This window comes from Panthera uncia (assembly GCF_023721935.1).
Source record: "Panthera uncia isolate 11264 chromosome A1 unlocalized genomic scaffold, Puncia_PCG_1.0 HiC_scaffold_17, whole genome shotgun sequence".
Classification (NCBI taxonomy): Eukaryota; Metazoa; Chordata; class Mammalia; order Carnivora; family Felidae; genus Panthera; species Panthera uncia.
In genome coordinates this window covers 48,561,867-48,574,665 of record NW_026057577.1, presented here as the reverse complement: position 1 = coordinate 48,574,665, position 12,799 = coordinate 48,561,867, and the positions used below count along the sequence as shown (strand labels likewise).

Here is a 12,799-nt window from a genome sequence, read left to right as displayed (position 1 = left end):
AGCAGGCCAGACATGGCCCATGGGCCACAGTGTGTCAATCACTCTGACTGGAACAAAAAGTGTTATGACAAAAGATATTTATCTGGTTGTTCCCTGGACGGGGGTCTTCAACAATATCTCACATTATGTATTTAATACTTTAGTTCATTATTCAAATAAAAAGATATAAGCTGTTGTAGTTTTATTCATTGTTGGAATCATGTTTGGTTATTTGAGTGTGCGTTAAAATGAAAGCAAAATAAAACATTCTCAGGTCTCTATATGGCAGTGACAAAAGCAAAGAGGGAAAGCACTAATACCACATGAATATAATAATATCAAAGATTAAATATGTCCTTTACAGACTTGGTTTCTTCACAAAGGAAAAAATAATTTTGTTGAGAATCTTCCTTCAGAATAATATCTGTATTTGATTTTTAATAATTACCAGTTTTTATTATTTTTCTAAAGTAAAAGTAGCAAATGAGAATAAAAACAAATTTTCCCAATGTGTTGTTCCTATCGTTTAAGACAGGGACAGAAAGCTATTAAGCTTTTTTTTTAACCGTTTATTCATTTTTTGATAGAGACAGAGAGTGAGTGGGGGAGGGGCAGAGAGAGAGGGAGACAGAATCTGAAGCAAGCTCCAGGCTCTGAATTGACAGCACAGAGCCCGATGCGGGGCTTGAACTCACGGACCATGAGATCATGACCTAAGCTGAAGTCGCTTAATCAACTGAGCCACCCAGGTGCCCCCAGGGACAGAAAGCTATTAAATCTGGCCCACTTACTGTTTTTATATGGTCTACAACCTAACAATAGTTTAAAATTTTTTAAATACTGGGGGGAAAAAACCCAAAACATAAAAAAATTTTTCGTAATACGTGAAAATTACATGAAATCTAAATTTCTCTGTCCATAAATAAAATCTTATTAGAACACACCTATGCTCATTTGTTTACATATTGTCTGTGACTGTTTTTTGCACTAAACAGGCAGCATCAAGCAGCTATCACAGAAACCTATGGTCTATGAAGCCTATATTTATTAAATTGTCCTTTACTTAAATAATTTGCTGCCCCATCAACAGGAAGGACATTAATGTCTCTTCTTACACTAAGAATTTATTCTTCCTTTTCCTCACAAATATTTTAAGTATTTACATTCTATCTTCCCACATAAAAGAACAACTATTAGAATATATTATGTCTGGCTGGCAGTAATACTATTTATAGCGATACTCACTCTTACTAATTTCTAATATCCAGAAATCAACTTCAGAGATAAAATTGGAAATTGAGACATGAATTCCAGTGACTATGGCAAACGAAGAAAAAAACACCTACTGATGTATCCAAACATTCACTATAATTCCCCACAATGCAAAATCGGGCATAAGCCAGAGTTACTGGTATATCTATTTTGAATTTTTTAATTTCTTTCTTTTTTTTTTTACTTTTTTTGGTAATCTCTGTGCCCAATGTGGAGCCTAAATTCACAACCCTGAGATCAAGAGTTGCATGCTCTACTGACTAAGCCAGCCAGGTGTCCTTGAACTTAACTTCTTTAAAAAAAAAGAATTTTTTTAAAACATTTATTTATTTTTGAGAAAGACAGAGCGTGAGCGGGGGAGGGGCAGAGAGAGAGGGGGCACAGAATCTGAAGCAGGCTCCAAGCTCTGAGCTGTCAGCCACAGACCCCAATGTGGGCTCAAACCCATGAACCATGAGATCACGACCAGAGCTGAAATCAGACACTTGAACTGACTGAGACATCCAGGTGCCCCTGAACTCATTAACTTCTAATGTACATATAGAGTACTTGCATAAAATAATACTTCACCATCGAATGCCTAAAATTAAATATACTATTATTTTATTATGGATACATGTTTCCAAATTATATTGCTAAATATGGAAATTAGGGGTTGATTTAAATATATGGAAGAGAGCTTGTGCTTACAAACCTATTCTCTAAGCATTACAGATTCCCAATGAAGTAAACTATTCACATCTAACATCTCACAAGTCTTAACTTTTAATTCAATTCAAAAGCTAAATAGTTTTGCTTTACCCAAATAAACCTCATTTAATATTCCCATGAAATAACTTATCAAAGCAAGTCTTTTATTCCTTCCTGCAAAGAACAAGAAATAATGAACATAGATAAATGAGTTCTCCAATTATTTATCACTAATAATGGAAATTGAATGATTTTACTTTTTAATCTATTTAAGTATTTCTTAACTGTTTGCTAAACCTGCCAAAACAATGTAAGAATAATAATAACCAATGTGATTCTGCCATAGTGCTAACTAAGCACTTTACATTCAGTGCTTCTCATCTGTACAAAAACCCTGCAAAACTGATACTATTATCATTATTTCAAGGTAAGGAAACTGAAGCTCCAGAATTTATTTAACTTGCCTCTGGTATATTTATAAATTAAAATTAATGATCAATTTAGATTTTTTCTTCAGTGTTTTTATGTATTAAGAGTTAATTTCTAAATAACTTTGAGCCATAAATATTTTCACTGGTGTCAGAAAAATATACATATAAAAATATTCTTTAAAAAAATTTTTTTTAATGTTTATTTATTTTTGAGAGAGAGAGAGACAGAGCGTGAGGGAGGAGCAGAGTGAAAGGGAGACACAGAATCCAAAGCCCAGTCCAGGCTCTGAGCTGTCAGCACAGAGCCTGGTGCGGGGCTCGAACCCATGAACCGTGAGATCATGACCTGAGCCAAAGTTGGACATTTAACTGACTGAGCCACCCAGGCGCCCCATAAAAATTATACTAGTAAGTGTAACATAATATATACTTTACACACATGATGAGGGACCAGAAGGCAAACTGAGTGCAAAGTTTGCTTTGTACAAGTTTGCTTTTCAAAGGGGTGCCCAAGCTAGCACCCCTCCCCATCCCCAGGTGTATGGGTGATATTTCTTAGACACTCCTAGGTGCTCAAGAACAAAGGAAAGGGGTTTAAGTGCTTGCCATGGTGATGTGGGAAAACTAAGGCAAATGAAAAATTAAATTCCCTTAATACCTACAGCCCACTGACAAGTCCATGAAACAGGCAGACTGACCTTCATCTACGAGCTCAGCTGCCTCAATGATGAGACTTTGCTAGGGGCAAGAGGGAATCCTGGCCTAACATTATCCTGACCCCTGAGATCCTTTGAGTCTCCTTAAACACTTAAAAATTCCTTTGCAAACCTCCTTTGTCTTCAGCCCCCAAGTATACGTTGGCAATAATACTCCAAGCATATGGTCCCTGATACACATTTGAAGGGTCTCATGACTACGGTTTTACTAAATGTAAATGACGTTTTCCTGACACCTAGCCCCTAGAGGTCCTCAAACCTTGTTTCCAAAATTCCTTAGAGACTGCCACTGTCCCTAACCCCCACCAACCTGAGGGTATATAATCAGTCACTCCTCACAACCCCAGTGCAGCTTTTCTGTCCATGGGTCCTGTCTCCATGCTTTAATAAAATCACCTTTTTACACCAAAGATGTCTTTAAGAATTCTTTCTTGGCCATCAGCTCTGAACTCTACCACCACCCCAAAACAACATGTATTGGAACCAATCTGCTCCTTAGTCTAAAAGGCTTTCATACCAAAACTGTTGAAAAACATGTATGGTCAATAGAAAAGGGTATGTTCCCCTTTCTAGGCAAAACCTAAGAACTTAGAAACAACACTTTATGCAGAATTCTACATATTATCCTTATCTGGTATGTAGACTCAAAGATAGTATTTAGTCTACAACAAAACAAGTGAACAAAACAGTTCCTGGTTCAACAGTCCTAATTACATTTAACATGCATTCCTGACATTTAGCAAAGAATAGAGAGATCTATAACAAATGAAGTTGACTGTTTAATTTCAAGAAATCATTTAAGGAAGCATATGGCCTACATGTACCTCCAAATTCAACTACCTATAGCCCTGACATACTTATTTTCTCATTTTCAGAGAGACTACATGAGCTAGGGAGAGAAGCAGAGGGAGAGGGCTGGGGGGGCAGGGGGAAGGGAGGGGGAGGGGGAGGGGGGGAGGGACAGAGAGAGAGAGAGAGAGAGAGAGAGAGAGAGAGAGAGAGACAGACAGACACCGAGACCCCCCAAGCAGGCTCCAGCCTCAGCACAAAGCCCAACCTGGGGCTCAACCCCACAACCCCGGGATCATGACCTGAGTCGAAATCAACAGTCAGGCGTTCACTAGACTGAGCCACCCAGGTGCCCCAAAAGAAAAGAGATTTTTAAACTCCTACCATCCTCAGTCCTTGGCTGCTGAGGGAACATGTAGTTAGTAAGCACCATTTTCTGGGTCTCTGAATCAGTCTCTTTTTGAAGAGGTATCAGGGGTTTGGACTAGGGAAAGAAAATAAATGTTTAACTTTTAATAATCCTAAAGCAAATACATATCCAGCAATTCCTCTGAATAAGTACTCACCATTTTTTTCTATAAAGTATCAATGTGTAGATTACAAAAACAAGCTTATATATACATAGTAACACTTTAAGCAATGATTTGAAACCTTATAAAAATCTACAAAATATCATTTAGTTTTAGTATAAAACAAAACTCACACTGAATTGCAATTATCACTGATTGTCAATACAATTTTAAAAGATCTCATATACTAAGTGTATCCACAGTCCAGTAATTACTTATCACAGTGATTTAATAAAGCTATAAAACAAGCTTTTGGATTTTATGTTATTGTGCCTCCTTTACATTATCTTTCCCCCTTTGGGAAGAGGCTTTTATAGAAATGGTTTAGAAGGTTTAGAATAGTTACCCACAGTTAATTCTAGCTGAAAAAAGAGTACTTATAACAAACATTAAGTTGTAACCTGGTTCTCTCTTCTCCCATGTCTCCTATCTCCAGTAATGATACCACAAATTTACTTACTCAATGGTGGAACTATAAAACTTTTTTTTGGACATTTTTTAAAACTTCTAATTGGTTATGAAGTGTTTTCAAATTATTCTTAATATAACTAATAACTTTGGCCAGTCTATTAACCTAAAATCCTATCAATCCATGCCCTGGCTGACTCCAGACAGGCAGGAAACTACCCAATCTCTCCCTCACGTGCCAACCTATCAATTAATTCTTTAGACTGACTCTTGTGAAAACCTTGCAGCTAGCTAATGTATCCTGTGGTCTTACTCCCATTCAAACATTTCCTCCATGGCCCTCAACTTGTTCCACAATAAACAAATTGCCCTGCATCTCAAACATCTTCACTGAAAACTTTCCTTGACCTCCTCAGATAACAGATATGGCAGATCTATTCCTTCCCTAGGACAGTACTTCCCTGTACTCTTCTCAAAAATAGGGTTATTCTCTCAAAGATCATAAACCCTACGTCAGGAGGTAGGTAAATTTAGCGCTTACAAATGCTGTGAGATCATCACTCTTCTCTCTTCAAGTATAAATACCTGTTCTTTTGAGGGACATTAAATTCTGCCTCTACCATTCTGAACTCTGCCTCTGCCATTCTACATCCTTTCCTAATATCCACTGATCTCCTGGTTAGTGCTGGAACCAGATAATAGGATCACTTGAGTTGCAGTGTGGTTCAGAATGAAATTAGGGTGGTTTGAGATTGGAGGTGGTGGCAACACTGGAGGCAGAGATCTATTTCATATCTCAGTAGTCCAAGTCAACAAGAGTAAGATGAAGATGAGAACCATAGATAATTTACAAATTTTTAGCAGCCACATGTTTCTAAAAAGCAAAAATGAGTTAAATTTTGATAATACATTAAATTTAACATATCTTCTATGTTCAAAATAGAATTCTGTTATATGATCAAAAATTGTTAATGTGGTATTTTATTTTCTTTGTTTATATGAAATATACAAAATCCAGAATATATTTTACACTTAGAGCACATCTCAATTTGGACCAGACATATGACACTGGTGCCTACTGTACTGGAGATGATACACTATATTTAAGATGATTATATTTAAGGGAAGTGAAAGGAGGGATAAAGCAAAGCAGAAAAACACCTGAGATATATAAGAGTTAAGACTAACTAGACTTCAGTGATTAACAGTAGTTAAGAGTTATACTCCCAAGTCTGTCTCTAGCAAGTACTTTTTACTAATCTAGGGAACCCAGGAAAAGAAAAAGATTGGGAGCAGAGGATAGCACATTCACTTTTAGACTGGTTGAATTTGAGACATCTGGGTGGCAATGTTAAGTAGAAAATGAGTGTACAGTAAAGGAAAGAGAACTGAGAGCTGAGGATACTGTTAGGAATAACGGCATATAGATAGTAATTGCATCTTTCCTAGAGTTAAGTATATGGAAAGAAACTCAAGATGAGTCTTGAGTACCATATGGGGCACCAATATCTAAGACTGGCAGAAGAAAAATTCCTGAAAAGGAAACAGAGGAGCGGTCAAGCACAAGGACAAGCAGTAGAGGATGGTAACAGAGACACCACGTCTGCTCTCTCTCCACTGTTTCCACAAAATTTGCTAGTCAAGCTCACCAAAATTGACACTCCCTTGAACTTTCAACTTGATCACCATAATTCTTTCTTTTATTTGCTTTCTTTTTGTACCTCACGAGACCTCATTATAAATACTTTCGTGCCAATTACGAGGACCACCTTGTTGCATTGTCTTTCTCTTTACACCTGGCTTGGCAAAGCTGCAACCCAGAATCGTTCCAACCGTGTGCTTTCTCTATATTACCCAATGAGCAAATTAATCTAACTACAGATCTGTGGTAACCAACTTCAACAGGGATTCTCAATGGTGCCTAAAAATCCTTCTATGTTTCCTAAATTATATTCTGAATTATATTCTGAAGATACTATTTTCTCAAAGATTTTTTTTTAAAGAACAAAAATAGGATATAAAATCTGCTTGGAACCTGCTACATTCTAAGAATTTCAACATATACATTAGCTCTGCCTCTCACAAACTTCAGACCAGGCTGCTTTCAAAAGGACAAGAATCCCTGCCACAGTTTTAAATTCTGTCGGTTACACACCAGTTATCCAACTTCTTCTCATATCCTTAATCTAATTCTCCACAGTCTCCTCGCAACAACCTATAAAAATGCTTAAAGAATTCCTTCTTATGTGCCTCTAGCTACCAATTTCTTTATGTTCCACCCCTCTCCTTTCTTATCCAACCTTTTTAAAAGCTTAATCAACTATTGTATGGTGCAATTTTCTCATTTACTTATTCTTTAAATTGTGTCAATCAGGTTTTTGATGTACACCTCTAAAATTACATTAGCTATAGTCAAAATAAGTTGGCATGTTATACCCAACTTGCGTATTTTCCAGACTTCATTTGAATTGACACCTCAATAGCATTTATCCCCTTACAGCTTCTTCCCTTAAGCTATCTGCTTCATCCTTAACTTGAATCCACTATCATATAGTTTTTCTTCTACCTCTATGGCCACTCTAAGCTTATTACTCCATCTGCCACTTAAATGTTAGTATTGCTTGGGATTCATCCATCCTGAACATTTAAATAAATAAATCTATAGAATTTATTCTATGTGGATAAAAAAAGCCCCGCACTTATGGTCTGTCTTTCTCACTCTCAAAAATAAATAAACATTAAAAATATTTATTATTTTTTTAAATGTTTAGTTTATTTTTGAGGAAGAGAGAGACAGAGTGTGAGCCAGGGGAGTGGACAGACAGAGAGGGAGACACAGAATCTGAAGCAGGCTCCAGGCTCTGAGCTGTCAGCACAGAGCCCGATGCGGGGCTCAAACTCACAAACCGTGAGATCATGACCGGAGCCAAAGTCGTATGCTTAACCGACAGAACCACCCAGGCGCCCCTAAAAATTTTTTTTAAAGAAACAAACAAAATCTATAATGATCCTGGGAAAAAGGAAATCATGCCTTCAGGAACAATTCTGAGAAATCCAAGGAGGTTAGAAATTAAAAGAATGGGGAAACCAACAGCAGAGAAACGACAGTCTAAAACAGTCGAGGCGGCAGGGGGAAGAAGGGGGGCAGAGAATCATGGCCACTAGAACTGTCCTCAACATGCCTATCCAAAAAATAAACATGCCTGACTGGAACTTAATATCCTCCCATAAACATTTTTCTTTCTGTTGCAGTTCCTCATCTTGGTAATTTTATCGATTTCCATCTTGTCACTTCAGCCACATCTCTGAAGCTCATCTTTGCTTTTACTGCCTTTCTTCTCACACACATGCATTTTTCACATACTCCAATGATGTGACCTTTTAAGTTATGCCCTAAATATACCAGCTCTTCTTTGGCCCCACTGTCATTATCTTACTTCAAGCCAACATTTTCTATTGCCTTGAGTATGGCAATAGAAACGCCCTCCAACCAGTCTCTCCTGCCTTCACACTTGGCATCACCGTTCCTAGTTAAATCCACCTTTCACAACGCAGCCCAAAAAACATTCCAAAATATCAATCTGATCTTACTACTTGCTTGCTTATATGTTATAATGGTTCACCATCAACTACAGTAGGGTTGACATGTATCACAGGATCACTTCTTCCTCTTAAACTGACGGCATATATGAATAATTGATTAGGACTATGATGACCAAACACCCAGTTTGCCTGAGACATTCACATTTTACACATGCAGTTTTGACACAATTATTGTAAAGCCCCTTTTCGATAACATGGACAATAAATTACAGAGACACCCTAATCATGGCAATTTTCCACAGAGCCTGAATAAGACTTCCAAATCCTTAAAACAATCTTTCAGAAGTCACTCATAATTTATCAGAGTTAACATGCAAGATTAAAAAAAAACATCTATTTACCATTCTTGAAATACAACGCAAGTTCCTCTTGAAATATAAGATCTTCCATGACCTGTTTATCTCTTTGGCCTCATTTGCTACTCTTCCATCTCAAAGGTTATGCTCTAGTCACAATGAACCACTTGTACAGTTACCTAGTACACTAGACTTCTTCATCAAAAAGTGCTCAGGTTTATAATATTCCTTCTAACCAGAATATTCTTCCCCTTTCTTTGTTTAAATCCTGTGATTATTTTGAGAATTAGTCATTGCAGGAATCTCCTCCTCTGGAAAACCTACCTTTACACCCCCAAGTTAAACTCTTTTTTGAACCTGAAGCCCAGTCCTACCAAGGTGCTACATGGTCAGTGAAATATTCAAGATCAATTTATTCTGATAATTCATAATCAGACTACTTTTACATACCTTCTCCCCTATAATTTGTACTTCCACAGCAAAATGACTACTTCATATTGTAAGGGAGGTAATATGGCTTACACAGGATGCTTCATGATTTATTACTTTACTATTCTGTCAAACTTTGAGAAAAACACAAAACCCCTCATCACTACAATTTTTATTTTTTATAAGTAATTAACAGACGGGGAACAAGGAGACGATAATGAGAGAACATTGCAAATATGAAAAACTGTCTTAGATACCAGATAATTTCACTAAAATGAGTTGTCTAACATACCTTGCTGGTATTCATTACCTAAAATAGCGCTATTATACTAAAAAAGTCTCAAGAGTCCTCAAGACCAGGAGCCATGTCTCATTTATACTATAACTAACTGGCATAAGCCAGAGCCCAGCAATGTTCTGTGAATCCAGATGCAAAATTTCATAACATTTCACATTAAATACTCAATTAAGAGGGATTAGAAATAGGAGTTCTACATATACATGAACTGACACATTTAATGATGATGAAGTAATCACTGTGTTTAAGCTGTAATAGAAGCAAAGGTATCATCATTTTAGTATTTCCTACCCTAACTTGTAGAACAAGTAAATACTACAATCTGATTCTGAAGCACGGATTGACAATTTAAGGCTTTTAGTTCAGTAATGAGAGGTAAGAAAAGAGATCTTGGTTAAGAAGTTTGCAGAATCTTGAAATATAGCCAAGTGGGTTTCTTTACTCTAGTAACATGTAAGAGTTGTTAATATAATCCAAAAGAAGGATATAACACAGTCTCCTGAGCAAATTCAACTATGGAACTTAAGAATATCTTATGAGACTCATGTATCCAAACCTTGGGAAAATATACAGATAGATTATTATAAGGTATTGCTCAAAGTCAAATGCTAAGCATTAATTTATTAAAAGGGTTCTCTGCCTTGCTAAAACAAAACAAAACAAAACAAAACAAAACAAAACAAAACAGTAAGACATAGCTGAGAATAGATACGGAAAAAAGATTTCCTCATACTTACAGATAGTAAGTTAACCCTTATTTTGTTTAGGACCTACAATCTATTATTTTGGTGACATTATACAGGAGATTTCTTATCATTTAAAGTACAACGTTTCTAACAATCTACACTGCGAATCCTAAGACATTTCAAATTAAACTCAAAATACATTTTTCCAATGTTTTTCACAGGTGAATTATAGCTACTATTTGCAAGGATAAAATGCTAACATTTAATTCTAAAACCAAGGCAAATACAGAGAGATACATCCATCAACTGTCCAAATGGGAACTGAGCCACAGTACTAGGGTAAATCCACAGTCATGACCTTCCTGCCTCCCATGCATTACATACACTTAAGTTAGTATTTCATCCCCACTATTCTGCTAAAAGTATGTACTCTTCTCAAGGTCAGTAACTACTTCTGACTTGACAAACCTCGTGTCAATTACAAGTCCTCATCTACGGGACCCACCAGTAACAATCTGTCGCAGTTGATCTTCCTTCAGATGGCTCTCTAGATAACACACCCTCCTGATTGGCTGGTTCTTCTTATTCTCCTTTTGGGGCTCCTCTCATTCCTGAGCTCAATCTTTGACCTTTTCTTCTCCATCCTCTCTCCCTAGTAATTTCATGCACTTCCATGGTGTTAAATCCTCCTTTTGTACAATGTTGACTCCCATATTTTATCTCCAGCCAGTATACTTGACAGTCAACTACTGGCCTGATGTTCCTACATTCCTTCTCATCGTCTCCACTCAATAGTTGAAGCCCAGCAATACCTCCTTCTAAACTACTACAAAAGCCTCTTTATTGAACCTTCTCCTTGCAATATAGGATATTCCACTCTCACCCTAAGCACCCACAGACTGTTTCTCACATAAGTGTCAAAATAATCTTTTAAAAATGTACATCACATCTTGCCATTCCCTAGCATGAAGTACTTCAGCAGATTGCACTCTTAAAATTATTTAAATGCACCTCTTCTACCAACTCACTGTCCCAGTCTATGTATGGTTCACTCCTAATTTCACGTGCCTGTCCGCTCTACTGGTCCTCTTCCTCAAAGAGAGACACTTCCTAAATCATCCCATTTAAAATAGGATGTTTACTCTTGCCCTGCTACTTTTCTAACGTCTCTGGTTCTGTTTTTCTTTGTAGCTCTGACATACTATTACATAATTACTTGTTTCTATCTCCCTTGAAAATGTAAGCTCAATGAGAATATAAGAATATTCTATTTGCTTCATCAATGTATCTCAAGTTCCCAGAGCAGTTCATGGACTATGGTAAGCCTTCAAAAAATGTTTATCTATCCAAGTCCAGGAAATAACTTTTAATTCCTTAGAAACACTTCTTTAAGGTGTGTGAAACTTCATTATCAAATCTCTACACGTATACTCAAGAGGATCACTATAAAACCTTCAAAAAGTGAGACAGTATTGAATCTGATTTCTTAATTTATCTTTTTACAGATTCAGGAGAAATTAGACAGTCCAACAGGATTTACTGTTTTCAATCTACACAAATTGCACATAAATTATCTGTATCTAAATATTTTCATTTTTCCTTACATACATTTTAAAATGTATACCAGAGTATAACTGCTCTTAAATGAGCCTACATAAATTATTATGCATAATCATACACACAATTGGAATTGCAGTAACATACAAACTCAGAATGCCTACCTGATTATCTGAGAGCCACATAGCAGTCAACTGCTGAAGTTTTGTAAAGCTAAAGGGCAAATTCTTTAATCTGTGAATACAAAAAATACAAACAAAAGTAAAATAAGAAATGTTAAAATATAAGAGCAAAATCTAATGGTCTTCTAAACAATTTTATATTATTGAATATGAAAACAGAAAAATATTTAATTTAGTAGAGAAGCCAATATAGGTCTTTGACATAAGTTATAATACAAAATATTATTTTATAAGAATTCATTTAAAAATATAATTCTTCAATCAATTCAGCTAGGGGAAAAATGAATAATTTAATAATCTCAAAAAAAATTATCTGCTAAGAAAAAATGTTAACTATCCCTACTTTAATGTAAAGACAAGAACACATGAGGCAATGTCTCATGAAATTGCTCTGGATATTTTATTTATATTTAAAAGAACAAATTATTATAGGAAGCCTTAGTGATAGTTTGTTAATAAAAAAAAAAAAAAAAAAAGCACTGTTCTGTGTTTCATTATGAGCCAGAACTTTCATATTCCAAAGACTATTAAAACACTGTAATGAGTAAAAAACAAAGTAATATGAAGAACTCATTAAAATGCCAAATTAAAATAGCACCCTATTTAAAACAGAATATCTGTTTAAACCTTCTATCTTATTATGCCTATCTGCTCTGCTATGCCTATCTTCCAAGGCAATTTGCTGGAACCTATGGCTCTAGCTTTGGGGTACAAAGTATAGGCAGAAATCAGGAATGATTTTTTTTTCTTTTTTAATTTTTTTTTTAATGTTTGTTTATTTTTGAGACAGAGACAGAGCATGAACGGGGGAGGGTCAGAGAGACAGGGAGACACAGAATCTGAAGCAGGCTCCAGGCTCTGAGCTGGCAGCACAGAGCCCAACGCAGGGCTCGA

At 36.2% G+C, this 12,799-nt stretch overlaps 1 protein-coding gene across 11 annotated transcripts in view; it reads right to left on the bottom strand.

The window, feature by feature from the left end:
• Positions 1-12,799, bottom strand: part of ERBIN (erbb2 interacting protein) — a 127,940-nt gene that overhangs the window by 33,543 nt on the left and 81,598 nt on the right. For all 11 annotated transcript variants that reach the window (XM_049649526.1, XM_049649528.1, XM_049649532.1 and 8 more), the window contains exons 14-15: positions 11,888-11,957; positions 4,262-4,361 (exon numbers count right to left, since the gene is read on the bottom strand). In XM_049649526.1, coding sequence (XP_049505483.1) covers positions 4,262-4,361; positions 11,888-11,957 — 170 coding nt within the window. The remainder of the gene's footprint in view (positions 1-4,261; positions 4,362-11,887; positions 11,958-12,799) is intronic.